General features: G+C 36.5%; 1 protein-coding gene across 4 annotated transcripts; it reads left to right on the top strand.

Annotated features, from left to right (window-relative positions):
* The first annotated feature begins 250 nt into the window (after positions 1 to 250).
* On the top strand, positions 251 to 25,659 carry LOC132205622 (mushroom body large-type Kenyon cell-specific protein 1). Of its 4 annotated transcripts, none has more exons than XM_059634799.1 (7): positions 251 to 651; positions 12,651 to 12,928; positions 14,720 to 15,043; positions 15,593 to 15,753; positions 16,075 to 16,207; positions 18,358 to 18,933; positions 19,577 to 25,659. In XM_059634799.1, the coding sequence occupies exons 1-7, from the start codon at positions 558 to 560 to the stop codon at positions 20,561 to 20,563; spliced, it is 2,553 nt and encodes an 850-aa protein (XP_059490782.1). In that variant the 5' UTR covers positions 251 to 557; the 3' UTR covers positions 20,564 to 25,659. The 4 variants fall into 4 exon arrangements, with proteins under 4 accessions (XP_059490782.1, XP_059490781.1, XP_059490783.1 ...); XM_059634798.1 differs by having other exon boundaries at positions 16,072 to 16,207; XM_059634800.1 differs by having other exon boundaries at positions 252 to 651; positions 12,651 to 12,885; positions 16,054 to 16,207.
* Positions 25,660 to 26,170: the final 511 nt, after the last annotated feature.

The following is a 26,170-nucleotide window of genomic DNA, read 5'->3' as shown; positions in this document are numbered from 1 at the left end:
AAATAGCGAAAAAAAGAGCCAGAGAGGGAATAATCGCCCCTCTCTCGGCGCTTTCGGCGGGTTCGGGGGAGCCGGGGTATGTATATGTACGAAAATGATTAAATATTTTCTATGGAAGCCGGCCGAGAGTTTGTTAGAGAGAGGCCCTCTCTTTCTCTCTCTCTCCCTCCAGCGAGCGAGCGCTCGCTTCGGCGGTGACTGGGAAGACAAAAAATTCACTCTGTCGGGTCCGTTCGTTGCATTTCGCGCAGTGTGTGCGGCGGCCGGCGGGAGTTGAGGAGTGGAGCGCAGTCGGTTTTTCGCAGTCAAAGCAAAGCGAGTGCAGCGGCAGCACCACCACCACGCGCGCACCACACCGTGATATATACACAAATCAACATTTGCATATTATACGACAAACCGCAGTGGGATGCGCCGGCCCTGTTAGGACAAAAAACCGACCCCGCCGCCGAGTTCCGGGCGCAATTTCAAGCGTGACCCCGCACACTCCGAAATGCAGCGAAATGCAGTTTGATAGTAGGTCAGCATGTGACGTCACTGCCGAGTGAGGGAGAAAAATGGCGGAATGCTCTTACTCTAGCTGCATCCAAGAAAAACGTGCGATCAAGAGAGAACTGCAGAAATGGACCAAGGACCTCGTCTACCTAGTGGGTGAGTCCGAAATGCAAATGATAATTTTATTGTTCTCCGGCCCTTTTTTCCAAAGCCGGTCCTCACTTTTCCCGCCAAAAAAAAGTGCACATCTAATGAGTTTGGCCTAGTTTTGCACTTTTCTGCGAGTGAGCCCAATTTTTGGGCGCGCGTGTGGGTGCCCCTGCTCCTATACTAACTTGTTGCTCGCCTCTCTCGGGTAGGCAGAGAGCTCAACAAAATGCTCCGTGTGCGAGGCAAAAGCAGAGCTCGGGCTGCCGCAGCCGCATGTGGATATAGGCGGTGCCGCTAAACTGCATAATTTGTGCCAATTTCTAATTAAAACTTCAATCAAACTGACTTTTCAGTGAAGGGCAAGTTCTTCGCAAAAAGTGCATTTTAAATTTTAACAATATTTTCAAAGATTATCACAGATCACATTTTGACCTCCTGACCGTTATTGGTGATCAGATGAAAAAAAATTACAATCTTTTTCAGCCCTTCTCTTTACATCAAACTTTTTGATCTTTGCTCTACCGGAGCTAGCAAATAGATTTCTACTTTTAATTAAATAAAAAACCTTACAGGTGCAGATTGGCGAAAAAAGGTCTCTAAAAGCCCCTCTTACTTTCATGTTTTGTCGACTTGTTGTGAGAGAATTCAATTAAATTTTTTTAACATAATTTTTTATAATAATAATAACAACTCTATTGTTAATTATTTCACTTTATTTTTTTATTTTTTTTTTTCAATTTCAATGGCCCAAATTCCAATGCTTTTCGTCATATTATTTGCTCGTGGAAATTGGGTGTTGCAAGAAAAATTCACGCGCAAAACGGGCGCTGCATGGCTGCACGTCCGTTTGGTGCATCTCGCGTTCTCGGTCGCTCGCCGCTTTTTCTTTTTATTTTTGCAGCGAGCCCTCCTCGCGCGGCGGCACAAGCAGCGCCACCCATCTGTTGTTTTGACTCTCACACTCATGCACGCCGACTTTTCCGCTAATTGGCACAGCAAACTGCACGCTTGTGCATTAACTATTAACTGGCGTACAAGAACGTTCCGTGAAAATCGGATGAGTCTAGTTGTGGACGCTAATTTCCAGTCGGATTCACTTTCGGCTGAAGAAAATATGAAAGTTGGTTTAGCTTTAAAAAAGTGGAATAAATAATTTTTTTAAGTAAAGCCGATTTTGCAGATTTATTTTTTCCAGATTGAAATGAGAGAATAATTGAATAATTTTCAATTCGCTTTAGTTGGATTTACGAACCTGGAATCTTCAGGTAAATTGTTGATTTTTGTTGCGTAATTATATCTGCGCTTAATAATTTTAAAATCTGGTCTGTTCCAATTTGCTTAGATAATCTTAGCGTGAAAATATAATTTAAAAGTTGAGAAATTTTATCAAGTTGGTTTTGGAGTAAAAATTTACTACTCCTGTATGGGAAAAGACAAAAAGTTGTTCTTATTGTTAGAATTTATAAATTGTTAAAAATATTAATTAAAGTTTTAAATTAATTAAATTTTAATTTGCATTATTTTAAATATTGAAGAATTGTACTCACAATCAGATGAGGTATTTTCAATAAACTAAAAAACCAAACTAGTAAAAATTTAATAACTATTATTGACTTAAAAACTGAATATATTTCAATATTCAAGAAAGAAAGAAATATCAACCAGAATTTCTTGAAGAAGTTTTTAATCTGACAATATTTCAAGGTTTGATTCCTCTCGAAAAATTAAAATAATACAAGTTTTTTTAGTCGCTTGGTTCCTTCCTCTAAAAAGTTATTGTTTTCGCCCCAACTGGCTTTAGTTGATAACAAAATTTGTCACGCCACCACGTTTCCTGGATGATAAAAAATATGGCCCTTTCCAAACCAATAAAACTAAGTCAAAATTTCATATCACGTCTGGCGGTCGTTTCTTCGCAAATCACTAAAGTAGAAATCTGGCCAAAGTGTCAAAACCGCACAAATGGAGGTTGTTCGGAGACGGTGGTTTCATTTTTGTCCGTCTTATCTCGCAGCGGGCGGCACTTTCGGGGTTTTCTTAATTTGTCAGCGGAAATTTGCCGATAAAATTAAGCAAGAGCAGACGAATGAATTTCCGGCCGAGGCGCGCTAATGAGAAGTGAGTGGCCGCGAAGGGGGCCAATTTGTTGGACCACGTGCCTTCGATTTGCCAATTCGGCTGAGGAAAAACGACGAGCACCACCACACAGAGAGGCAGCGCAGCCGTTGTCGCCGCCGTCGGTCGCAAAAAAGTCAATAAAATTCGGTGACTAATGAGTGGAGGGGCCGAAAACACAATGGCCTGTGTTTGCTCCATCGCACGTCGAGCCAGCCAGAGAGAAAGAATGACGACAGCACTTGCTTTTCCTCCGCCTGCCAAAAATTACACTCAAAGCAGAGGAGCGGCTCGCGAAGAAATTCGACGTCGACCGTTTGAAATTCAATTATCAGTCGGAAGGTCGAGTTGCTCCTCAGTTTCGAAGCTGCCAAGTCGTGCTGACAAGTCATTTTGCACTTTGCGCAGCTTGATGCAATTTGGAGTTTTAAAAGTGGACGAAAAATCTTAACTTTTAAAATTAGCATCCCAACAGCAAGTTTTATTTGAATAATTTATCATTTTGCCTTTTAAAATGAACAATCAACATATCAAGTTTTGATTAAGGTTAATTCAAGTCAATCATTTAAAACAATAAAATTTTCAATTTTTTTTATAAAATTAACTACTTATTTAATTAATTATTTTAGATGTCAAATTTAAAATGCTTCATAATTGAAATGAAAATTTGTTAAAAGATCCTGCGAATAAATTTTGCAAAAAAATCTTAATGATTTTTTTTATAAAATGTAAAATTGTCTCTAATTCAGCATTATAAAAACACCAATTATCATTATTTTTGTTTTAATTTAAAATTTTTTAGTGCATTGTGTAAGCTTTTATTTTTTAACTTTTTGAAAATGCTCATACTAACAAAGATAACGTCAAGTCTTTAACATTTTCAGTTTTCCTTTTAATTAAAAAGAGTTCTTGACCGACGCTTTTGATTACTCTCTCAAATTTAAAATAACCACGTGTGATAAAATTAACTGTTGCGCACTTTTGACTTTAACCAAACATGTGGTCGCTTGTAGGAAAATGGCCCTCCAGCATTTTATTGTCTTTCCTGGTTCACACACATCCGAAACTCGCGATAAATCTGTACATATTCGTTTAAAAATGCGTCTGGCTCTGCGCCCTGAAATTGCGGTCTGCCCGAAATCCACGTCGTCCGTTTGTATTTTTTATTTTTGATCGACCACGTCCGACTGCATACGTCAGTGGAATTGACGCCGAGTGGCATTAAAAATTGGCGGTTTCCATTTCGTGAATATTGAGGCTCAATAAATGTGTGCCAAGAAGTGGTCTGCGTTTTGAATCGATAAATCGTTTGTGATCAAGCTGAGAGCAATGAATAATTCCCGTTGACACGTGACACGTCTGGCTGGCATTTAAAAGCGGACTTCCATAAATAGACAAAATTAAATTCATTTGTCATTATAAAAGACTAAGAAAAAAATTCTCGAATCAAAACTTAAGCTCATTTTTTTTTAAATATATTTTTGAAATATTTCTACAAATTTCTTAGTTGGTTTTATTTACTTTTTTGATGAATTAATATGATTATGGCGTAAAGTTGCTCATAATAAGAACCCAATCAATTCCTATTTTAAAGTAAATAAAATTTTGCTATTCATTTTAAATTAAATTGTTTTAAAATTGTTTTTTTTTTTTATCTTGAGCCATTCTCGCCACTTTTGATCGACTTGGTTCCCAAGGAGGGCCAGACAGCCTGCTTTTTGTGTGTGTCCAACAACAGAATTCGGCAAATTAAAGCGTTCATTTGGCGCGACCTCACGCGGCGTCAAATGCGATTCCCTCTCCTACTTAGTTGCCAGCGTCGCGAATTTTCCTCTCGCCGGACCAATTTTTGCAGCTGCTGCTGCCAATTCATTTCGGCTGCTCTCGCGATAGCAGTGTCAAACGGAAAGAGATAAAATGGCTATAAATATATTCTCTGTAAATTGATTACGGATTTTGGGTTTTTTGGAATCACCAAAATCATTGGATTTTCCGCTCTAGGGTAATTTTAACAGAGTAAAAACATCGGTCAGATAAGATTTATTGATGAAGTGGCGTTTCCAACTTCAGTAGTTTTCATAATTTCTATCTTACTGTGATTTCATCTATTTCAGTACAATTCATAATTTTTACTTTTCGAAATTTTTATCAAATATTTTCTCCGAATTATATCTCAACCTTAGCCAAAACGTTTCAATCAATAATAAAAAAAATAAAAAAATTATGTAATTGTTGGCATTTTCTCAAACAGTGGGGTTTTAAATATCCCTGATATTTTTTCTTATTAAAAAAAGGTATTAAAAGAGTGAGCGAGAATAAATTTAATTATTTTAAAGAAATCTTTTAATCACTCCTAAAAATACTTAACTTTGTTTGCTACGTTACATTATGTATGTATATAATTGATAATTATTTTTTAGTTTTATTTCAAAATACGGACAACTATGTATAAATATAATGTAACAAAGAATGCAATTAAGTTTAATTATTTTAGAAATTTACTTGTATCTGATGACGATAAAAAATTGAAAAACAAAAACGTGAAGAGTTTAATTCAGTATTTTTACTAGCGGCATTGGCTACATTAACTACTTATCTTTCTTAACTACTATCTTTTTATATGAATTCCACAAATTTAGGAATAAATCCTTGATTAATTCGGAATATTAAATAAATAAAATTCATAAATTTCAAAATTAATTGATAACATTTCATATTTGATATTGATATTGGTCCTTAATTATATCATGTAATTTTTAAAGCAATGCAGTTCAGCAAAATTAGCAATAATTTTGTATTATTTGTAAAACAATTTTATTGTTTCTTATAAATGTTTTAATTATTTCAGCTAACTTTTTAACACCTTTTTAAAAAGAATCCCCAAAAATTATTGATATTTTTAACCCCACTGTTTAAGGAAATGCCAACAGTTATTCTGAGGAAAAATTCCAAAATTAAAAAGCTTCATCAGATGAAAAATGGAGCAGAAACTTTTAAATATGCTAGAGAATTATGGGTTTTCGTGATGTTTGCAATGTATTTATTTTATTTAATTATTAATTGAAACGGTTTGGCCTTTGATGCGATTTGATCTGCGGACATTTTTGTTTAAAATATTATATCTACAAACAATTTTAATTTAAAACGTCCTTCCTCCGTTTTTGTGATGCACCAAATGCACATTATATTTTCCCCCATCACATGAGGATTGGTTCGTCACCAACAGAATATTTCGCAACGAATTTCCGTGCGCGGCCTCGGTTCCCTTGTCACGAAAATAAGCAGCACCGGCGGGGCTTCAAAATTTGCAGCCCGGTGCAACAGAGGCGGCGGCGGAGGGGGTGACCGCGTTGCACTTGTGAGCCACCCCCGTCGGTGCATGCACGGAAAATCGATCGGCCGCACAAACTAAAACTGCGCTGCGATGTCGCGCCGAAATAACGAAAAAGTGCAGCCCCGCCGCCGCCGCCGCCGGCATTAAAGAAGGCCCTGCGGTGAGAGGCTAATTTCGCACAGCCGCCAATTTCAATTTTTTTTCCGCCCTCATCGCGATGCACCCCTGATGAACGACGCGCCCCACCCTGCCGAGCGCCGGCCCCTTCCCGTGCTGAAAAACGACGCCGCATGTTGCCCGAGATCGCGGTTGGCGAATTGCAAGAAATCTGTTTGCACGGAAATTTCCATTTGCTTTTATATAAATATGCTTCTCCTGATTGTGATGTTTGATGATGACAGATTTAATAAATAATATTTTTAAATAAACAAATAAAAATTTATTAGGTTTCATTAAAAATTTAAAAATTGTCCACAATAAATGAAAAAATATTGAATTTTGTTCCTAATAACAATCACTGGAAATATTTATGAACTTATTTAACCACAATAAATCCTCTAAAGCATATCTTTTAATTTTAACCAGTAATATGTCTATCTTTGCTTATATTTCATTAATTTTTCTTTATTTTAATAAATTCATTATGCCTATAACTAGGCTATTAACTGACGTAAAAAGTAGGACACGTTTTTTATACCAATCTCAACCGATTTTTTTATATAAATTTTAATTATTGTCCCTACTGTTGTTGGTTTTTTTTCCCTAGCGTTTTGGTAAGTTTTAACTTTTGTGAAATTGTGATCATTTTCACTTTTCGCTCTTACGAGAAGTGCGCACGAAAAACTTTCCTGTCTGTGATCGTAAAAACGGATTTCAAATGGGATAGCCTTATTTGTTTGCACGGAGCTCGAAAAGCCATTGGAGGAAATGCACTTCCTGCCGATTCTTGGGCACGTGTGCGATTATTAACTGCAGTTGACTGAGTGCAGTTGATGTAAAAATCTTTGGGGTTTTTCTGCGGTTTGAAATAAATGAGGGAATTCCTTGACATTATTTGAAATTGAAAACAAAGCTCATTTTAATGTAGATAATAACTGATGAAACAAAATTTTAATTTTAATTTGTGCATGATGGGATATTTTTAAAACATTATTCAGTCTTTTTGTTCAAATCTTTTTTTTATGTTAAATAAAATATCCAAATAATAAAATAGTAAGTTGATGTTTGGATTTGTATTTTAAACTGAAATAACTAGAGCGTAACAATTGGTTTAATGCTAGGTTAATTATTCACTCTTATGAAGTATAAAAATTTTCATTTTTTACTGTTCTTTTCCACTTTTAAAATTGTTATTAAAATCTATATTTTTCTTTTGGCAAAAAAATTTAATGAAGCCAAACTTCTAGGTATTAATTTTTCGATTCAAATGATAATTTTCAACTTTTTGTTTTCGAATTTACGTTTACAATGAGTAATTGAAAATTTCGCGTCACGTTGCGCGCGAGTGTGGAAATGGGTAGGCGAAAAAGGCCGAAATCAAGGCCCCCGCGAGCCGCTGCCGCCTCCGCTTCCCCTCGGTGTACCGAGCGACCATGTTCATTATTTTCAATTGCTCTTATTTCGGCGTAAAAAGCAATCACAGGAGTGGCTGCCTTTCCGTCTAACGGCTCGCCAGCCGCGTTTTTCGCCGCGTCATCCAAAAAATTTGGCGCAAAACCGGCGATTCTCCGGCTGAGATGCATCCGTAAGTGAGTAGCCTCGAAAATAAGTGCCAAAATTTCTCGTCCTGCTTCGACGGGCGTGATTGATCCGAGCAGCGATCGGCAAAAAGTGCCGCTTCGCGCCGGCCTCTCTCTTGCGCGAGCAAAAACTGTCATCGGTAAAAAATATTATAATGTATGACGTGTCACGAGTTATTTGGAAATCCGACCTGATTAAAAATATATGACGATTTTCACATCAACACGCACGAAATGTAGCCAAATTTAAATTTTTAATTTTAATCAGCCATTTTATTATCTACCTTTTTGAAAAATTATATTTCTCTCCTAGTGAATGTTTGCTTCAAAGAGTGGGTTGACGCAATTTGATTTTATAGCTTGTCTGTGCAGTTTCCCTTGGGACGATTTTCACGTTTTCCCACATCATTTGAAAAACTGGCCTCGATATTTGTGACAATTTTGATGGCAAATTGTCGGTCACTTTTACTAGTTGCAACAGTTGGTATGACGGTTTCAGTTTTCAAAAATTTTCCACGTCGTCAGAAGTTTCAAAATTTATGGAATAAAATAAATGTCACACAAGCCGGAAGTATGAATTGTTGTGGAGAACCAGACATAAAATTTGAATCATTTTTCATACCAACAAAATATTTTCTTGATATTTGATTGCAATTTTTTACAATTTTATTTAATTTTTGTACCATCAGTGTGTAAAAATTTGAATGTAAAAAATAAAATTATTTAGAATCCGTCAGGTTTATTGTTTAGAAAAAACATTCAAATAAATTCAGATTTAAAAAGTTTATATAATTGAATGGTGTTTAGAGTGAAAGGTTACTAATTATTTTACATTTGAATTGCAAATTCGTCCCATAAGAAGTGCCCATAAGCTTGCAGGTTACAAATATCTACGTCTACAATGGCATAGATAAAATAAATATACTGGAAAAATAAAAAAAAATCATGAATACTTTGAATTACTTATTTTCCATAAAAATAAATATTTAAATCTTCTGCATTTGCTAATAAGACAATTTATTATTTTTATAAAATAATTTCAGAAGAATGGTCTTTTTATAAAATCGGTTCAATAAACTTAGAAGTTCTAAGTTAGAACATTTGAATTTTTTTATCTAATCGAATAAATTTTTAGGAAACGTTTAATAAATTTTTATAATCTTTGATGAAGAGGCTAAAAACTTATGAATTTCCCCTCTAAATTCAAATTTATCACAAGTTGCTACTTGCAATCTGTGTTTGTGATTTCTAGTTTTTGGCCTTTTTCCATTAACCGGCTATTATGTTGTAGGGTAATTATCGAAAAATGATTTTCTAATTAAAAATATTATTGGATTTATTTATAAATTTCTAAACTTGCGTGTAAGTAAGATTAATTACAAATTTTTGAAATAATGCTACACTTATATTGTTATTGATTATAAATCATTATAATCCTTTTCGAGTTAAATTAAAGCGTCTCTAATTTGTTACTCAATTAAATACAATTATTTTTATTTGAATAATACAAAACGTTAAATATTACATAATATGGTCAAAAAAGGAATGTCAATTTATTTCCAGCAAGTCAGCGCCATGTTCCGCTAACTCTTTTACCGGCGAATAAAATGACTAATTGAAATCCGCGAAACGGCACCGCTCATAATTTGCTCGTAGACCTCCGTATGGTGCAATTGCGAATGGGAAGCACGTGCGCCCGAAAATGGCCTAAGCGAGAGTGCCAAAAAGTTTCTGCGAGCGTGCATGCGAAGAAAGAGAGAGAGAAAGAAAAGACCAATAAAATGTGCTCTCGAAAAATCTGGCGTCAGCTCGGACGCAGCAATTAGTATCGGGGCGTGGGAACGCGGCCCTTTTTCCAAAACATCACGTTTAGTTTTGACTGCGGGCTCTCAAAAGTCTCAAAACAGAGGCTACTTTGTGTGCTGGCAGCGTTGGCAAGAGGGAAAAAAGCGACACTGCCGACGCAGCAGCGCGCAGAAACGAGAGACCCTCCGAAAACCGAAACGTCCGTATGCACTAACATTTCTTTGAAACGGCCAAGACACTGCTCCGAGAGAGTCTTGAAATTTTCGTCTGGCTTTCTCAGGAATGCTGCCGGCGTCAGCTTTCGCCCAACACTTCTCTGAGACTGAGAGCTATTTTAATTCGCACCTCTGCAGAAAAATGATCCATCAACTTTACTTTAACCCTTATTTTGACTAGACGCTGAATGAAACGCAACTCGAACGCTGACATATCAAGATACCGAAAATGAATCAAGAAAGATTTAGAGGGAGACTTTCTTCTGCGAAGAACTTCATTGATATTGAAAAATTTAGGAATACAATTTTAAAACTATTTGAAAATTTTAACAGATTTTTATGTTTATTAAAACTGATCTTGAAATTACATTTGAATCTTGAAAAATAATTTCATTATCTCAGTTAATCTACTAATATTTTAATTAAGTTCACTGAAGTTTATAATATTATATTGCAATTACAGTAAATTTATTTTAATTTTAGTTTAAATTAATGAATAATTATGCTTAGCAATGTTTTTTTCATGGTAGGAAACAATATTTAAACAACTCCAACCAAATTTCCTGCTTTTGAAAAGATTTTTATGCAGGGTAATGCATTAATTGTAATCAAACTAATTCCATCGGAATCTGATGCTGCCTTGCTGGTGTGGTGCGGGTTGCATAGTTTTCGTCTGAAACTGATTTTGCTGATCAATGCAGAGGAATTCAACCATAATTTTTTTTAATTCAATTATATACATTTGTTTGGTTCAACTTTGCTCCCTGCAAGTTTATGAGTGATTACAAGAATGCTGTTCTATCTAAAATTCTATCTAAAATTTGATCAAACTCTTAAGGAAATTTAAATAATTTCATTTTAAATCGCAGTCGTTTTTTACCAAAAAATTACGCTTTTATCATATTATTAATTTTTCTTAATTTTGAATGGTGAAAGGGAAAAAACGAAATGATAATATATAATTTGAAAATTTTGCGACATTTTTTGTTTCTAACGATTATAATTTTATAGAAATTTATTTAAGAATTTAACAATATTTTGGCAATCTAGGCCTTAGGCCACTAATTTTGGTCTATTTATTTGTTCATTAGAAACTACTTTCACTTATTATGGATTCCTTCTTATTGGCATTGTCGAATCAATCATTCACAACAATAGGAGCAATTTTTGGGAAATTTTAACCCTCATTGTTGCACAGACTTGATTTGTCTACGTCAATAAAGAGTCCTTAATTTATTGGAAAAAGAATTTATTTTAATTTTCCTAGAATTATTTCAAATTTTATTTCTCAACATATTGAATTTTCTTGATTAAATTTTGATAAAAATTAAAATGAAAAACCTAAAGGGAAAAATTAATTCCCGTGAGGAAACACCAATTTCATTTTCTTAAAAAATGCTCCACGCTAAAAATAATAATTGTTCACATGAAGGTCCGCCTCGTTTATTGCGGCTTCCTCCTCCCATCGTCATTATACATATTTGTACCCATCATGCCAAATAAACGGCGTGTATGGTGCTTTGCTCTGCCAGCAGCCGGCACAGTATGTGTTTTCTCATTGGGAATGGTCAGGAACAAAAATCTCTCTGCTCTTCATCTCGCAGTCGGGATTATGTACGCGGCGGCGGAGAGAGTGTACATGTGTATTTATAAAGAGCCGCGGTGTGTCTGCGCTCATCAAGCACACATAACACACATTCTTGCTATGCTACGTGCACAATACAAACACACACACACACACTCTCGCAACCTGCTCGCTCAATCAATGGCGCGCCTCGAGATTTTGCATCTCGCTCAACAGACGTTTAGCTCTGCTGGGGTGCTCGTCTGACGTCACTTTCGCATCTCAAAGCGGTCTTTTTTGCAATGCTCGGGAAAAAAGTAAATTTAAAATCAAACAAATCGAATTTTTACAGCCTTTATTGGAAAGAGAGCAATAATTTCTGCTTAATTAATTTATTTTTTTATCAAAAACGGAAATGAAATCAAATAAAAAATTTAATCTAATGGATTTCCTGTATTTTAAGACGCCGGAGAAAAGTAAATTTATAAATGTATCAAAGTTTTATCTTTTTTTATTTTTGATTATCAATTTTTAGATTTTCACAAACTTAATTAAAAAGTAAGTAAATCACCGATTGCGCCAAAAAAGTCTGAATATCAAGCCCTTGAAATTGAATGTTTCTGCGATAATAAAACCACATCCGGTTCAATATGATTAATTTTTACATCAATTAAAAATTAGCTGATAGTTTTATATTTAATCAAAAAGCCGGAGCTGTGTGAAATTAACAGGATTATTTCTTGATAGCAATACTTTGTAATGCTTTTAGAATGCAGGAAAAAATAAACTGTTTGGCAATCCGGCGCTACTTTACACATTTCACACCACAATTTTCGCTCTCAAAATTCATTAGAATTTTTACCAAAAGTTTTAATTTTATCTCTTTTAAAAACCATGAAAAAAAGTAATAATTTTCAATTTCAACTGAAAATCATAAATAATTAAACTAATATAATAAAAATTACTACAAATTTTCAGTTTTTCACACATTTGTTAAGCTTTTGCATTTATATTTAGATGTAAGAAATTAAAAGTGAATTTAATAAATTGAAATGACAAAATTTTACTCCCATTCAAAGTGTCAATGTTAAAATCATTGTAGAAAAAATTAAAAACAAAATGTAAATTAATCTTAGAGCTAGGAGTAAGTTTTGTAGGTTTTTTTCGGCAAATTAAAATATTTTAACCCTGCATTATGATGTTATTAAACAGGTTTTGAATTATTTTTGCAGGACTGGAACGCGTCGCTGAAGAGTTGATGGGACGACGAAAATGGCGACAGTACCAAGCCCACATTCTGGGAGCGTCAGCGATCAGCAAACACGAGACGCAGACTGCCTGGGAGAAGCGTTCCAAGGAGGAGATCGTCAAGGAGGAGGAGGTGGAGGCGGCAGCGGAGGCGGCAGTGGAGGCAGCAGCCCCCGAAGCGGCGCAGGATCCCCCGAAGGACTGGCAGCCCGAAGACAGGTGCTACTTCTGTGACGGCGCGGTTCATACGGAACCTTGCAGAGTGAGCCTCGTAAATCCAGCTCTCTGTGTGGCTCTCTGTGTGGACCACAGTTGATTGATTGATTGATAGCGATTGATTTGGCTGATGATCCTACAAACCGACCAACACACCCCGCCCTGATGCGCTCCAACAATAGTCGAATATATAATTCAATTGATTTCAAATTGCCTCGCAATTGTCGCAGCAACGCACACTGCCCTGAAAAAAGGAAACGTGGCCCGTTTTTTTTTCAACATAAAAAAATTTCATTTTGAGAGATTAATTTTATATATACAATTTAAAGTATTAAATATTTTTCTCTCTACTCTAGATTTTCAATAACTATAAAATTTTCAATGTTAATTTAAGTTTTTTTTCTTTTTTCATTTAAATTTATTATTATTTTTTATCTTTTTCTTCGTGAAAATTAGTTTTCCGAGCATGAGTGTATTTTTGTCCCTTTTTTAATTGAGGTTCAACGGCCGCTTTTTATCTTCTCAACCAGGAAACTTTGTTTTTCGTACAATTTTGGGCTAATTTAGATAAAAAAAATTCAAAATACCACCGGAAGGGAATGGTTTGCTATATTTTCACATCAAAGGCAACGAAAAAGTGAAATATTTTAAAGTCGTACATTATTTTAAAATTGATTTTTGTTTCTGTCAAGAAGTTATTTTCTTTAGGCAATTTAATTTTAGACACGGCCTTATTTTAAGACCGAACGTGTTTAAAAAAAAAGAAGAGCCAATTTGAACTGATTTCTCATCAAAAAATCTTGAACAATTGATAAGATCCTGTAATCGGTCCTTTTGTAATTTTTTTTTTTACACTTTCAATTCTTTGCTGAATTGAATTTATGATTGGGAATTAATCAAAAGTAAAATGAGCATAAACGTAACTAGATTATTTCAAAACTTTTTTTAAATGGTTGAAATTTCACTTAAAAAAAAGTACTCCGAACTTTTGACTCTTATCGGAGCAAATAATTATCCTTTTCCTCGAACAGGGGAAATTTCGACAGAGGAAAACGAGGAAACCCAAAATGTCACGCAATTAACTTTTAGGCTAACACGAAAAACAAAGATAAAGTTTTACACGTGCAGCAAGTAGTAGGGACGGCCACGTATATTCGACTTAAAGCGCCGAATTTTCTTGTTTTTCAGAGCAGTGTGTGTCGCGCATCCAAGCACATCACATTAATTTTACGCATTGCTGTCCCGAAAACTCGCATAGATTGAGAATTGTGTCAATCGCTGTGTAGCATGCTGTCCGAGAACCCATTGAGAGCCTGTTGTGGTCACCATAAACCACCACATAGAACTTTATTTACATTGGCATTGCGCGCATGAAGACTACTTTAACTCTCTCGGATTAAAAGAAAAATGCTTGAGGGCTAGATAAAAATTTTGGTAATTTTTATAAAAGTTGTATAAATTTTATATTAAGCCATAAAAATTCATTTAATTTTTACATTTTGAACTATTTTTAAAGCTGACTTTATTTTGAAAAATTACCAATTTTTTTATCCCCCTACTTTCCATATCCCAAGCTGAACATTTGCCTAATTTAGCCGGATTCGGAACTTTTTTCAAACCAATTTTAGTCTGAATTTCAAACTTTGGTTGATTTGTCATGAAAAGTTCCAAATCTAGAATAGTCGATCCCTGTCCGAGTACATTACTGTATATATCTCAACCCTGCATTTTTGCCGCGCATTTGTTACTTTGAGCGAACACTATTTGAGATTTTTCGGCGGACGATTTTGTTCGACCGAAAATCGTCGCCAGGCGTTAATTGTGCGTTTTTCCGCAGAGTCCGCAGCCCTCCGAGAGCAGCCAGAGTTCGATGGACTCTTCGCCTCAGCCGGCTTCTGTGGACCTGAACGCGGCCATCGGAGCGCACCCTGGAAACCAGGCCTTCTCCCCCGAGTCCCTGAACAGAATGGCCTCGACCCTGGCGGCCATGGCCAGCATGGCCGGCAACCCGGCCGCCGTCGTGGCCGCTGCGGCCGCCGCGGGAGGCGCCGCCCCCGGGCTCAACCCTTTGTTTGCAGCCCCTGGATTTTTCCCCTGGTACCTGAGCCAGGCACTTGCCAAGCAACAGCAACATCAGCAGCAACAACAACAGCAACAACAGGTGAGAGAAATTTAAATTTACTTAATGCAACGGATTTTAAATGAAAAGTGAAATTTTATTAGTTTGCCTATTTAATTTTTTCCTTGGATTTTTAATTTAAAATTAAATTTGAAGTTAAAATGGGCTTTCTTGCAGTAGAAGTTTACGATCGACGGTTGATTCATGGTGAATTGGCTTTTCCTCAATTAGTTTTTTCTTTAACAATAAAAAAGTCACAAAAACCCATCGAGGAAAAGCCGAATTTAAATTCATCACCGGTCTATTTAAATTAATAAAAAGATTATTTTTTAACGTACAAAATAAGTTGATGACAATCTAATTGAAATTAGTTGAAGAAGTTAAAAAAAAATCCATTGTACAATTGGGCTTAAATGTATAAAAATTCTCTTAAAAAATCAATCAATCAACTTAAGAGTAACAGACTGTAAAAGGGATGAGAATTGAGACTTTTTATTAATTTTAAAATTTATTCATCTTGCTTTTTTCAAATATTTCATTAAATTTTTATTTTAATTGAGAACTTTATTCACAAAAATTTTCTTTCGCCAGTTATCCCCCGCTGCCACCCCTACAAATATGAGCTCAGGTGGCGAGCAGCCCCTGGACCTGAGCGCCAAACCTTCGAGCAAAGCAGGCCCATCCGACGGCCGCCTCGACTCGCCCACGCTCCTCAAAAGGTCCGGCATAGACGTCAATTCCAGCATCATCCGGTAAGAGCTGCATCACCTATTTAACTGCCGCATGCATTCATTAATAAAAAATTAAATCAAATAAAATTGAACTTTTCTAAGACGATCAATTTAAATTTTAAAGATTCAGATTCGATCCTGTAGAGAATCGATTGATTTTGGAAGGAGACTTGCATGAGCGGGAAATAATGCCGCAGTAAGAAATGAATAGAATTTTCACGAGTGTGATTTTTTGCGAGTGCTTTTTTTCCATTTTGGTCAAAGCCGCTTGTCCGGCTGGCCCCGCGTGTTGCCTTTTGTAACAGATGTTTCGAACCGCAGGGCGAAACCGCGACTCAGCAGCACCGTGGCCGGAAGACGCACCTACACCGAGGAGGAGCTGCAGGCCGCCCTCAGGGACATCCAGAGCGGCAAACTGGGCACCCGGCGCGCTGCGGTCATTTACGGCATTCCACGATCAACCCTCAGAAACAAGGTAAGTTGAGAAATAAAAAAGAAAAAAGCACGAAAACTTTATTTGTGAAAATAATTTTAATTTTATAGTTTAAGCATGATTTTGTTCCGTCTTATTTTTTTCAAACGGTTTTGCATTAGTGACAAAGAAAAATAGACATATATGCAACCAATATTAACTTCTTGATTTTACACTAAAAGAATGAAATGTAATTCAATTTTTCTGTAATTAAAATTTCTAAATGCAAAACAATATATTATAATGAATTTTTCCTTCAATGTCGCCATTAATTATTTCAAAAAGAGTAATGAAATATGAGGGTGGTTTCACGATAGATTTTACTCAAATTGGCCAAAAAATGACCGATCTTGATTTTCACATATGTTGTTGGGCTAGGTGAGAAAATACTCTCCGTAAAATTTCACTTGAAAATTTTGAGTACTTTTCCGGGAAATCAGATTTCCGAAAAAATGCGATAAGAAACAGAAAATGTTGAATATCTTTGCTTCTATTTAGAAATTAAGTATGCTCTTTTCAGTTCTAGACGTAACTTTTTATGCCCGACAACTTTTCTGTTGACAACTTTTGTGTAGGTCAAAGGTCAAGGTCACTAAATTGCAAATTTCACTTTTTGACGCAATTTTCGCAAAGATGCACCCGTCAAATGTTTTCCGGGGTATAGGAAAAAATGTAGCCCTAAGTGTGTAGAACAAAATCCTTGATTTTCAAAATGGGGTTATTTTCTGTTTTTGAGATATTTTTAAATGAATTTTAAAAAGCAGTCAAAAATAGCTTTTTTGCATCAAAAAACAGTACTTTTTTAAATTCATTTATAAATATCTCAAAAACAAAAAATAACCCCATTTTGAAAATCAAGGTTTTTGTTCTACACACCTGGGGCTACATTTTTTCCTATACCCCAAAAAATATTTGAGGGGTGCATCTTTGCGAAAATTGCGTTAGAAAGTGAAATTTGCAATTTAGTGACCTTGACCTTTGACCTACACAAAAGTTGTCAACAGAAAAGTTGTCGGGCATGAAAAGTTACGTCTAGAACTGAAAAGAGCATACTTAATTTTTAGATAGAAGCAAAGATATTCAACATTTTCTGTTTTTTTGGAAATTTGATTTCCCGGAAAAGCACCCAAAATTTTTAAGTGAAATTTTAGGGAGCAGAGCGTCTTATCTACCCCAACAACATATGTGAAAATCGGGATGGGGTCCTTTCATGAAAAAATTTGGCCAATTGGAGTTAAATCTATCGTGAAACCACCCATGAGCAAATATTGGTGTTCCCTAAATAGTTCTTATACAGGTTCAAAGAAATTAAATTACTGTAAAATTCAGAATTTTACAGTAATCAATATTTTGGTTAAAATATTTCATCAAAAGTGCAAGTTCCGGGCACCTACTTTTCGTGGTATTTTTTCGCCCGGAAGTTGATACGCAACACACACACAACACAAAAGTAGAACTTTAGTATATTTTGAAGCAGCAAAAATTAAAAGTTAAAAACATTTTTTAGAGCTTTTTTTAATTTAATGGTGTTCAAATTTTTTTTAATCGTAAAAAATATAATTTAATTTGAAGAGTCTTTAGTTGTCTGGTGTAATAAATAATGTTAAGGGATACAATAGTGATTTTCATTTGAAAATATCACATTATGTGACCAAGAGGTGAAAATTTTTAATTAAAAATTTAGTGTTTAAGGACAGTTTTAGGTGCAAATTTTCTAAGCAGTTCATTTTATCGGAAATTATGTGAATTAATTTAAATTTTATGCTTTATAATGGATTTCATAAGTAAAAAATCTCAAAACATGTAATTTCATGAGATTCTGAAGCCGAAATCAAATTTTATCTTAATAATTACATTTGAGATCATTTCAGACTTCTGAAAAATTGGGTGACAAGTGATTTATCTTTTTTCTCGTTTTTTACGTTTTTTATAAGAAATTATTCGCAATCGAGGTCTTTTTTCACGTTGTTCTTGTAATGTGAGTCTTTTATAGTTTTACAAGAAAACTTTATTTCAATTACAAACAATTTGTGAAAAATCCCAATTTATTAATTGTAAAATTTAATAACTACATATAATGCACAAGAAAATTTTTAATATTCAACTTCTTTAAATTAAAATAAACATGAAATTAAATATTTCAAATTTTGCAGGTGTACAAATTAGAGCGCGAGAGAGAACGCGATCACTTGTTGCTGCAGTCAACGCCTCCCCCGCCGGCTCCGGCGCCGCCTGGCGCCGATGACAACTCGGGCGACGAGGACGGAAGCAAGACCCTGAGCATGGAGGAGCTGGTGCGATTTTCAGGGCTTGATTCGTTGCCGGCCACCGACTCGCTGCGTCAGTTGCTGCAAAGCAGCGCCCGCGACGGCGCCGCAAGCAAACCACCGGCGGCGCCTGCGTCGTTTCCGGAGCCACCGGCGGCCCTGGCGCCGTACCTGTCGCAGCTGCTCGGCGCCGCGTCCGCCGAACAGCAAAGTGGCCTCGTCGAGCTGATGAAGCGGATCGGTGGCGGCGGCGCCGCCAGCGAGAACAACAACAACGCCAGCGGCAGCGGCGCTGACGCCACCAGCGAAGACGAGGGCGCGCCGAGCAGCGTTCTGCGCATTCCGTCCTTCAAACCGAACGGCAACGAGGCGCCCGAGCAGCGTGGCAGCGGCTCAAATTCGCCCTCGCTAGGCGTCAGCCTCAGAGACGTCATCACCAAGAGCATCACCCAAAAGTTCCAGGTCAGACTTGTTTAGTAAAATTTATGCAACAAGATCAAATCATTAAAAAATATATTTTTATTTTAAAATGAGATTATTTTTCCTTACAATAACTTTAAATTTGGTTGTTTTGGGAAAGTAATGAAATAAAAAAAATTATTCTGAATTTTTTAGGTAAATAATTGAATTTTCTGATCAAAGAAACTCTTTTCTTTCAATACCAATCAATTTAATTCTATCTTAGATGTTATACTTTTGGAGGTGAATAGAAACGTTTTTTTCCACAAATTTTCTTTTTCTGAGAAATTTTGGACGTGATTTTAGGCAACACTACAGGTCGTTGTTTACTTAAATAGGTGTAAAATTAGATATTATCATATGTGTGATTTTATTTGATTCTAGAAAGTTAAACTTAATGAAAGGAAATGGCTGAATTTGAGTTTAATTCCAATAAATAATTTAAAAAGTTGACTCTTTCCAAACTTAATCAGCGATTTTGTTTTTATTTGATTTTTTGTTTTTGTTCATTTTCAAATATTAAAAATATAATTAAGTTCATTTTTATTGCAAGAAGTAACGATTTTCTTTGATTTTAATTTTATGAGCTATTTTCTTTCTATTTTTTTTTTTTACTGAAATTGGTTTTTCCATCGTCTGATTGCAGTCAACGCCATCAATTTCCGTGGTGGACCCGGCCACCCTGATGGCGAACCCGATGAAGCGAATGTCCGAGTCGGGCGGCGACCGCTTCCTGCCGCACCACCAGAAGCCGCACCACTCGCAACACCAGCAACACCACCACCACCAGCAGCAGTCGCAGGACAGCAAGAACAACAAGGGCGGCAAGGGGACGCGGCCGAAGCGCGGCAAGTACCGCAACTACGACCGCGACAGTCTGATCGAGGCCGTCCGGGCCGTCCAGCGGGGCGAGATGAGCGTCCATCGGGCCGGCTCCTACTACGGGGTGCCCCATTCAACCCTCGAGTACAAAGTCAAGGAGCGCCACCTGATGCGGCCGCGCAAGAGAGACCTCAACAAGGCGGCCGCCGCCTCCACGGGGGGCCTCGTCGACGACAAGCCCAAAATCGGGCCCCCGCGGGGGCCCATGCCCAAACCACCCCCGGGGGCCCCCGGGTCCCCCTTCCCCAACCTGGCCGCCATGGCCGGTTTGGCCAACGGCCTCGGCGGAAAGGGCCTGTTCGGGCCCGGACCGCCCCCGCTCGCCGCCTCCGCCGGCCCCTACCACCAGTTCTGGCCGGGGGCGGCCAACCCCTTCATGATCAACCCCGAGCTGTACCAGGAGCAGCTGTTGGCCTCGCACATGATGCAGCAGCGAAAGGCCGACCCGGTGGCCGACCGCTTCTTCGACGGCCTCATCCGCAACTCCCTGGAGCGGCCGTCGGCCTCTGGCGAGGCCGCCGGCCTCGCCAACCGCGCCCTGCTGGAGCAGTTGTGTCGAGGGCGGCCGGCGGCCAGTGCGGCGGCCGGAGAGCAGACCGTCGTGGACCTCTCGCAAGAGGACGAGCGGCCGACGGTCGACTCGGAAGACGAGGCGGCCATGGAGGCCGAGGAATGTGATAAGCCGGCGGCCGACGAGGCCGAGGACGAGCAGGGGACCAGCAGCAGCGCGAGGAGGAATTCTACCGACTGACCGACTGACTACGATAATTAGTTAAATTGCAGAAAAACAAACAAAAATGCGAAAACGTTGAATCAAGTTTGATAGCAAATTAAATTAATATCTCTCTCAGATGGACTGTAGTAGCTCGCAGATCAATCAATTTATCATGTAATTATTTTGTGGTGGTATTTTTACAAATTATTTTCTATCTTGACAATCTACATTATTGCCAAAGTCTATTTGAAACTGATTTACATACTACATCTCCGACACTCACACGCGTATGTAAGTTCTTGTGTGTTCACGCAGCAGAGTTCAAAACCAGAAAACATCACAAAACGAGGACTCAAATTTGATTGAAATTCAAATCTATATCAAAATGTAACCATATTAAAGTATGAAAATGAAAATTTTGTCAATAATGTATCATATTAGTGGAAATTTTATTGTTTTCAAAATTTATTTATTTATTTCCATTTAATTTTATGTCTCTGGATTCAAATATGAAGTCTTCTGATTCATTGAAGTTTTCTGGATAAACTCTTGGTGAAAACAAACACACACTCGTTTTACCAGCAGTAGGAGGCGGGGGCGGGCCAGTGCCGCCCCCGGGCGCATCAATGTCCAAATGCACATTTAATTAAACTCTATAATATACGATGTCTGTGATTTTCTGAATAATCTCTCGCGGTTTAGACAAATTGAGCAGTGGATTCCGTTTTTCATTGAAGTGCAATTATTGCCAGTGCCGGACTGCGACGAAGAAGTGCGGCCGCCGGAATCATCTCCTTTCGATGCGTCAGTGCGATGGACACTTTTTTTGCCCGCACGGAGATTTTTCACGCGTGTCTATATCGATGTTGAGAGGAAAAACACACATTCATACAAACACACACACATGTACACACTCATTTTATTTTGTATCAACGCGCGCCAAAAGAAAGAACTTTTCTAGTGTTGATGTTTTTTGCCTTTTCCTCCCGTTTTGGTTTTTTAGAAAATAATATTTATTGATATTGACAAACAAAATATTACATCGTTCGGAAGAAAACAAGCGCACTCTTTTCAACCGATTTGTATTTATAATCATATTAACTGTAACACTGTGTGATATTTTGGTGAGGAGGAGGAGGAGGAGAAAGATTCCAAATTTAAATGAATTGAGAAGACTGTTGCAACGGAATTGAGAAAATTTGTGATTGGATACGATGCACTCGGAAATTCTAGATTGGGTTCTGCTTCACGGAAATGCCTTTTTGATAATCTTCAGCTTTGTGAGCTGGCCTTCGAAGCGCGTGTGCCCTTTTTGGGGCAGCAGAATTTGTGTCACAATCGGTCGAGAGAAGGCGAAATTCAAATTGGATGGCTAAAATTGATTTACTTTCTGTGAAAAGTCTTTTTAAAATCGCTCTGTTCGAATTTATTGTTTGTGTGGAAAATTTTGTGATCTTAAGGCTGCATTTCGGTAATTTAGAAATTTAAGTGAATCCAAAACGATTTATGTTGGGAAAAAATGGAGCGATTCTTGATTTGTAGTGCCTTTACGAAGCTCGGTTGTCAATTTTGACTGATATCAAAGCTAGCTAATCAAAATTTTTTCGAGTGTGATTTATTTTGGCTTCTTAATGATCTTTTTCGAGTGGGACTTAGTAAGGGCTGTGATACAGATGGGGATGAGTTGCAGGCGTTGCGAAAGGTTTTAGTGAGGTATAGTGAAAGTAAAAAAAAAAGATTTGTTACACATAAACACACACACATACAGTCATAATCACGGAAAATTTAATTAGCTTGACGTTTTTGAATAAAATATAGAAATTGTAAAATCATCTCTCTTCTCTGTACAAAAAAGAACCGATTCAAATTTACGATACAAAAGTCACAAATTATAAATATGGTGTTTTTCTGCGCAATCAAATAATATTTGGAGGATTGAAAAGAGAAATTAAAGATTATTATTATTATAAATGTATATCAAAAAACAACACATACACACGCAGATTAGTTAGGACACGAGATGCATTAAATACGTTTTTCACTCTCCGAACAAAAATGGAAATATATTTACTGATGGATATGACTTTTTAAAAATGCTCTGAAACTCTAAAAAAGGCGAAAAATACATATTTTACACACTGAATAATGAATGTGCATTCTTACGATTAGTTGGATCAGCAGTACGTTGTAATAGGTAAAATCACACAGACTCATAAACACAAATGCAATTAATTAATTAGTTAATTGCTACGATATACATACATAATATATTGCCAGTGTATTTTTGTTTAATTTTCCCTGTACATACCGTCGCATTTTGTACTTCTATTATTTGTTTCTCGTGAAACTTTGTGTTTGCCGCCGGTTAGCTTTCGTTTAGCGGGAAAATAACGCGGCAAGCTCCACTAATTTCGACTTTCGCTGTATAATTTTTAATTTTAACGACACCAAAAGGGACCGCGGCGTTCCGACTTTCCCGAAATGAGATAATTTTTTTCCAAATTTTTGGCACTCCGCGGTACCCCTGGAAATTTACACATTCCTCGCTGAATCCGCGCCAAGAGAGCCTTTCTTTCTACATTTGCACGCGGACTTGGTTACTTTTGTAATTATTCACTTACATAATATGCATTAAATTTGATCGGAAATTAATTATATACAATAAAAATTGAACGGTGCACATAGTCAGTCATCGAATTATCTTAATCATTCTTTTATAGAGCTAAATATAAAATCCCTATGGAACCTTTTTTCTTTAATTTTCCATTCTGAAGCAAAATTTAATAACAGAAATATTGGCATTTTGAACATCAAAAATCAACTCCAATCTTGAAAATTTTTAATTTTTTCAGGAACTATTTTAGCCAGTTGGCCTGACAAATTAAAATAGTATTTTTAGCAATTACAAAATTTTTAATTCTTAAATAAAACTTATAGCCAAAGTTAGCACGGTAAAAACTATAACTTTTGATTTATAAATATTTTTTTTAATTCAGAATTTGCTTTTGTTTTTCCGTCGGAGTAAATTAATAATTTTCAATTTGTTTATTTCGGTGACTGACTATTTCTTCCGTTCAAATTCCAGAAACAGGCGAGACAATCTGCGTTCATTAATCGCAGATCCACTTGTTCAAATTCCGATTACACGCGCGCGCTGATGTCTGTAACAAAAATACTACTATTATACTGAAGAATGGAAATGTATGAAAATAACAATCAAATTAACATTCACTGCCGTTTATCTCCTAAGTATATATAATTTTTAATTGTGAATATATTACGACGCAACGTGACAAATTATACTCGAGAGGTCCTTTTTGTAAGAGTTCACTCGCACACCCTCATCACACACACACACACGTGGATCGCGCATTAATTGTATAATCAATCACCCTCGGAGCTAAACTGCAACTGAGATGGACACTGATTTATATATAATATACACCCACACGAACAACAACAATCTTTTTCCCTAAAAAAGCGAGAGTAGAATATTATCGAGAGAAATCGAAACAATAAAACATAAAACTGCTGACGATGAGAAAAATAATTAATTTAAATTACATAAAACGAGACATTTGCGAAATAATTAATAATTATTAAACATAATAGGTGCTGTGAGAAGTGAAGACGAGAGAAACAACAATGTAGTGATTTATGATTTTTACTTCCGCTTTTGCTTTGCACCCGCAATTGGATAATCACGAAACAAAAATTAAACAAAAAAGCGCCGCGTCCGGGATGGGAAATTCAATTAAGAAATTCATTAATTATTTGTATAAAAAGCGAACACTCCCTGCATGCACTATACTCTCATCACAATATTATGTAAAAAAAAAAAATACAACATTCATCTTGAGATTGGCAATTTCATTTTTTCAGCTAAAGAAAGTTACAAATCTAACAAGACTGTATTTTAAAATTTTTAAATCTATATATGAATTAGAGATCGATCGATATTGTAGTTCAATTGAAGCAGCAAGTGTATTTTTGATAAATTTTTCCATTCGCTGAAATTGGTACAGGAAATATAGCGAAAAATTAGAAAGAAAGAAATCCCGCCACGGACGCGGCGCCCAAATCGACAAATTATAACGCGGCGCTGTGCCTTGAGAAAATTATTCGTTTTAGTGCCAACGGGAACAAGATATTGAAATTTTTTACGCAAATGAAAATTGAAAAATCATTCATTCCATGCTTTGCATTTAATTTTTTTCGGAGAGAGAGAAAGAAAGAGAGAAACAATAATCATTCTTTAAGCGGTTATTTATATTAAAAGATTTTGGACGAAAGCACACATTTTCAGTCGAAGTTGCGTAGAATCTTTTTCGAGCAGACGAGAACATATCAAAAAAGGAGAATTGTTATGATTTGCACGCGGGAAGAAACAAAAAGCAAATATATAGATATATTTATTCGATCTTGAACTATTTTTTTGTTTTGTAACTCTCTAGTCTAAACAAACACTTTCGCGCTCACACTCGGATTCGATCTTTTCACTTAATATCGGTAATCCGAGCAAGTCTAAAAAAATCGAGTCTGAGCTGTTTTTGCGCCGACTTTTTGTTAGCTTTTGACTTTTCCCGATGATCTTCTTGATTTGCCAAATTTTTTTGCGACTGATGCTAATATAAGATCGTGAATGGCTGGCTTGGGCGGGGCTCTGCAAATTTAAAACTGAAATCGAGCAAGACTGACTGAAAAAAAACATGCATACAAACATTAACTGTATAGAATTTTGCACGGCCAGCTGGCGAACTTTTGTTCTGTTTTGTGTGAAAAGAAGAATAAAAAATCGAGCGAAGATCATTCCTTGCTTTTTCGGGAATCGGTGTATTTAGAAATTACAATTGTCAACACTTACGTTGTGTACACTGAAAGAGAGAGAGAAAGAGAGAAGTTGGGACACGTTTTATGAGAGTAACAATCTCGTTCACACTCGATGTGGCCGAAGGAGAGAATGAGAGTATAAAATAACGTGAAAATTCAATGTGTTTTTCCATCAAAGGTGATTTTGGTGTTTTTCGGAGATAAAATAAAATAAATGATGAAAGTGTCTTTGTTTAGGGAAATTACAGTTTATTCAATATAATCAATGTTCATGTGAATTATATACATTATTATTACTGTGACTGATCATTTTAAATTTGTAGAATGCATTCATGATTATAAAACATATAATAAAAATCAAAATTTTAGTATTTTCATTGAATATCAACAAACCTAAACAAAACGTACTTATGAAGATTTGAATTTAAACCCCTCAAGAAGAAGCCGATTTATTTTAAAATTCAAATCCCCATGAATCAACCGTCAATCATGAAATTCTACCATTTGTGCACAAAACGTAAAACAAAGTTTTTATTTAGTTTTATTGATTCTTATTTTACAGTTAAAACCAGGACTGAATTGTAAATTATTAGACTGCTAAAAAGAGTGCCTGCGAAAATTTTCTGCAAATTCGCCAGATGACATTTATTTTTCGTTTTGTCACCCTCCGATTGTTTTTGGCCAGAACGCCACGTGCTGCTGTCCTGTTCCATTCGGCGGCGCCAACGTCGGGCGAGAGCCGCTCGCTTTGATAGACTTTTATGGGAATGCAATATTTTTTTTGAACGCGTTTAATTTAAGTATTCTCATTAT

This window comes from Neocloeon triangulifer, unplaced genomic scaffold (assembly GCF_031216515.1).
Source record: "Neocloeon triangulifer isolate White Clay Creek 2 clone unplaced genomic scaffold, ASM3121651v1 ptg000003l, whole genome shotgun sequence".
Lineage (NCBI taxonomy): Eukaryota > Metazoa > Arthropoda > Insecta > Ephemeroptera > Baetidae > Neocloeon > Neocloeon triangulifer.
This window is presented reverse-complemented; position numbering and strand designations above follow the sequence as displayed.